The 5,006-nt window shown below is 43.6% G+C and overlaps 1 protein-coding gene across 1 annotated transcript in view; it reads left to right on the forward strand.

Annotated features, from left to right (window-relative positions):
• Positions 1-501: 501 nt before the first annotated feature.
• Positions 502-5,006, forward strand: part of GUCY2C (guanylate cyclase 2C) — a 48,098-nt gene continuing 43,593 nt past the window's right edge. The window contains exons 1-3 of the mRNA XM_009290137.1: positions 502-712; positions 1,633-1,742; positions 3,047-3,114. Coding sequence (XP_009288412.1) covers positions 502-712; positions 1,633-1,742; positions 3,047-3,114 — 389 coding nt within the window. The remainder of the gene's footprint in view (positions 713-1,632; positions 1,743-3,046; positions 3,115-5,006) is intronic.

The raw sequence follows: 5,006 nt of genomic DNA on the forward strand, positions 1-5,006 counted from the left end.
GCAGGGCAATGCAAACATGAAGTAACCATCTGTTTTCCTCTAGACTTTAATGGAGCTTGTATTTTATTTCCATTTTAAAGGGTCATCTTTACAGTCCATTTTGTCCTCTCCCCTTCCTTCTCTCAGCTCATCCTTGTGATGAAGAGTTAGTGCCCTTATCAGGCAAGGTTTCAGGTAACACTTCAGTTTTATAGCCTCAGCCTTTCCATGAGCAAACATTCACAGCAACCTTTAGCCTCTCTCCTTTCCTGAGTTTTGCTGTTGATGTTTTTTCACAAACAGAAGTGCCACCTAGTACACTGGAGGGGTGGGCAGAGGTGAAGGCGGGGGGATAGGGAAGTGCCTGAGAGAAGAATCGTACAGCCTGTCTTTGAATCTACGGCGTGGAGATCTCTTTCGTCCTATCCAGGAACAAAACCAACGTAGAGTACCTGAAAGAAAGAGGGTTGGAAGACAAAAAGAGAAGAGAGAACACACACAATGGGTCTAAACTGAACAATAATGAAGCAACGGATGTTGGGTCTGGCCCTTTGGCCTTTGTTTTTCTCTCTCAAGCTGCTGCAGCAAGTTGGTTCAAACGAATGTAGCAACAACAGTTATGTGGTCAATGTGATGCTCATGAATTACTCGGACCTCCCATTAACTACTGAAAATTTGAAATTAGCTGTGACCAAAGCCTTGCAAAGCGTACAAAAGGAATTCAACAGGATAGGTAAGGCAACGGGTGTTGATTATCCCTCTCCTGCTGTGGTTTCTTGTCAGACTTTGTGCCACAGCTTTCTACTCATCTGACCTTCAGCAAACTGCTCCTCAGACATTCACCTTATGTAGATCTTACAGAAATAATGACCTCCCTCTGTGGAAACAGAAGTGCTCTACAGATGGGCAGAACCATATTTGCTTTCATGGTGTTTGGGCAGACTTCTCCTGCATGCTTTTCTGGAATTGTTCAGTTGGGATTGGGAACATGGGAATTGCTGAACTGGATCAGACAAGACCAGTGATCCATCTAGTGCAGTAACTGGGATGCCCTTGCTTCCTCTCCTGGCTGGATTAGCCTCTACTTTCTGAAAATAATTTTCCTCTTGACCCCATCTGTTGATCACATTATGACTTCAAGTGTGAAGAATCTACAGTCCATATGTTTTTCCCTCATTTAGAGTCACTGCAGATGATGCTTTTATTTATTATGTTATCTTACCTCTTCTTTCATTATCACCAATCTACTGTCACTCTCTAGAATATAATGGGAAAAAGTTTCCGAAGAAATGATAGCTATTCCCTTTCTGCCCCCTAGTTGAAGAGATTTTGTCCAATTTTATTGGAAAGTGGTCTCTCAGTTACTTCCTACAGAGCTTTTAAAAATGTCTCTAATAATGGCCAGCACTAAAAGTACTTCGTACTGAAAGTACCAACACTCAGCAGAAGAAGTCAGCAGCCCACACTGGAGCAAATTTTACAGTCTCATCCTAAATAGTGGGGGTTAGGCGGTAGGTGGACTTTCTAGCAGATTTTTGTTGGGAGACATCCTAGCATAAGACTGCTCAGACCTGTGTCAGAAGAAGAGGGATACGGTGTATTAGTGGTTATTTGCAACTCATGATGCTGTTTACTTTTACGTTTGCATTACAGGAGAAAATATTACAGTCAATGCCACCTTCCACAGCGCCTCACCACTCTATGTCTCACAAGGCTGTCGTACCAGCACCTGTGAAGGTGTGGAGCTCATTAAGGCAATTTATGTGAGTAGCAGGCTTCTTTAAGTTGATTTCCTATGAAGACAAGAATTTTTCTTTCTGCATGTGTGTGCACATGTGTCTGTCTTTCCTTATTAACTTTTGATCCTGTTGTTCAGTTCCAAACAAATTTGACAGGGAAGTGAAGTTTTCAAAGAGAAGGTGTTTCTGTAGGTTTTGTGAAGACAAGCAGGCAAATAGTGGAGAGAGATTCTATGAATGCTTCCCAGAGGCTGTCATTAGACATCTGGTGGCAGTGCTGGCTAAAGCAGCCTTCCACTCCAGGCTCCTTTTCCTATGCTTATGTTGTCCTCTTTTTTATATCTGCACAGATCTTTGTGTGGCCACATAACAATCTATTAAAAAAACCTGACAACCAACCAACCAATGAAAAAAACCCAAACCCAAACACTCAAACAGCCCAAGCAGAGCAAAAAAGGTCCATTTCCAACTGGATCAGACCCTGATCTGGTTCACCATCAGTTTACAGAAATAGACAAAGGAGAGAGCTGTGCGAGGATAGGAACATGCAGACAGAGAGATTATTCGGCTGGTACTGATACCAAAGAAACACGTATGGAACTATGCCCAGAGGGCAAAGATGAAGTGCTCACTTCTCACTAGAAATCACAGAAGTCACATGGGAGAAACTGTATGAATATCTTAATATGGGGAAAAGCTTCAGTTGGAATTGGTGCCTTACAAGAAGCCGTGTTTTGTGGATTTTCTCATGTCTAATAACTGTCACCTCTGAGTGAAGCTTTGTCAAGCCAATGTGAATTCTCAAATCTACCAATGTATGAGCACATGCTATAGTCTTTATTAAGAAGTCATCCCTCAAGGCACACAAAGCTAGTGGTCAGGCCTCACTTGGTGGTCATGGAAGGTTTTTTTTATACAAGCTTCATATGCACATAACTAATCGTTTTTCTGATACACACTATCTTGTAATTTCAACCCCTCTGTCTTCTGCAAATGCAAGCACTGCTGGGGTGTGTAATTTCATATGTGCAATTGTAACAATTGCAACATTTCAACCCTAACTTGCTGGCTGTCTCTTAATAAAGGTCATACTCACAGGCACTATTCTGTCCTCTGCCTTTTCTTAGCTTTCTGTGATTCCTCCCTCCTTCACTCTAGGTTTGTTCTTTTAACCTTTCTGTAGCTTCTTTGCTACTCTGTTCTTGCTTTTGCTGAGTCAATTCTGTGACTTTTTCTCAAATCCTAAAGTTTCCTTCATTCTCCCATCCTCCCCTCTCTGCCAGTCCTCTGCACTGTCGCCACTACTGACCCTTTCTGATCCCTTGCAGAGGAGTGGTAGACTTGGCTGTGTCGTCATAGGACCTGCGTGCACTTATGCCACCTACCAAATGGTCTCGTAAGTACCACCTCTTCCCCCTAATACTGTGATGTTAAAGATATCAACTGCTGAACAAAGTTGTTTTGTGTACAACAAGCCAGCAGAGACATTGGGGTTTAGGATACATCAGACACCTCAAGATCTACAGTCAAGGCAGTAAGACTCTTATGCATAGCCACTATGTTTGGTAGAGAGAAGAAAATCCCCTTCCAAAGTCCATTGATGAAATCCCACTGCTAGCAGGGAAACTTTTCTAATTGCGGACAGTCAGTTGATTGATTGATTGATTGATTAAGGGCTCAAAAGACTTAACTCTTCAGCAACTGCAGCAGGAAAGAGATGTTAGCTTGAAGCATGTAGACATCGCAGTACTGCAGCAACAGGGGTCCTTCTGGGTGGGTGTGCAGTCACTGAGAGGGGCCTGAGTTACATGTGTCAAGAGAAGATCCAAAAACCCCAACCATCTTCAATAAAGAGTGTTTAGATAGGGAGCAGCCAGTTTCATCCTAACTCTTCTGCCTGCGGAAGCATTCCTGAAGAATGAATCTCTCTACTATTGTATTATACATGAACCTGTATAATTCTATTCTATATTATATTATACATTCATATGTTCATTTTCAGATATTAGGAAAAGTGTAAGCTGAATCTGCAGACTTCTAGCATAAATCAGTTAAAAAACCCCCATCAGCCATGATGTACAAATCCATGTTGTTACCCATGTGAATCACTTCCCTTTTTAAACTTTGGTAGCCTTTTGGTTTCACTGAGAGATACTGGAAAGATTGAGACACTTTTACCTCAAGCTTTATCTGCTTTTAGCCCTATACTTTTCTTTGAGTGGCATGACCAGAAGTGAATACAATGTTACTGGTGAACGCATGTGATTGATTTATAGAAGAATCAAAAGAATAAGTCTTACATGTGTATAGGACCGTGGTAAAATCTTATGCAATATATCCCATTTTATTTATTGTGCCTCCTAACTTTGTTTGCTTTTCTATCTGCTGGATATGGAGCTGCCCAGAATGATGCCAAAGTCTTTTCCTTGGACTCTGACACAGTTAAACCAGTAAAAAGTATGAATAGCGGAAGTTTATGCAAAGCAATGAAGAACACTAACAAACAGGCAGCTGGCTTTTGCCCATGGTGCAATAGCTTTGCAAATCAGAACAAGTGCTTCACTTTACAACACTTTAAGTGTGGGGAGGGTGCTGTGGGGAGGGCGCTCCATGGGCAGCGGGGCGGGAGTGTGCAGGGCCTGTGGCAGCCCGGCTGCTGCCTGCGCTTGGCCACCGCTCTCCGGGTTTCATCTTTGGCTTGTCAAATGGACATTAAGCGACACTGGGTGATAACTGCAAGAGCTCTATAAGCAGCTGCTGGGATGTTGTGACAGAACAGTGGAAGTAACAAGTGGGGTTTGGGATTAGCCCGACTGTCTACCTCCAACTTCTTCAGCATCTCTAATTCAGGAAGTCATTGGGCAATGATTAATGGGATGAAATTTAACAAGTCCAAATGCCGGATTCTGCACCTAGGATGGAGTAACGCTGGGCACAAGTATAAATTGGGAGAGGAGTGGCTGGAGAGCAGCCCTGCAGAAAGGGATCTGGGGGTGCTGGTCGACAGCAGGCTCGGTATGAGTCAGCAGCGTGCCCTGGCAGCCAAGAGGGCAAACCGCACCCTGGGGTCCATCAAACACAGCGTAACCAGCCAGTCAAAAGAGGTGATTATCCCGCTGTATTCAGCGTTGGTGTGGCCTCACCTTGAGTACTGTGTGCAGTTCTGGGCCCCACAGTTTCAGAAGGATGTGAAGGTCCTTGAATGTGTCCAGAGGAGGGCAACAAAGCTGGTGAAAGGGCTGGAAGGCATGTCCTCTTGAGGAGCGGCTGAGGACTCTGGGTTTGTCT

Source organism: Aptenodytes forsteri, unplaced genomic scaffold (genome assembly GCF_000699145.1).
Source record: "Aptenodytes forsteri isolate BGI_AS27 unplaced genomic scaffold, ASM69914v1 Scaffold284, whole genome shotgun sequence".
NCBI lineage: Eukaryota > Metazoa > Chordata > Aves > Sphenisciformes > Spheniscidae > Aptenodytes > Aptenodytes forsteri.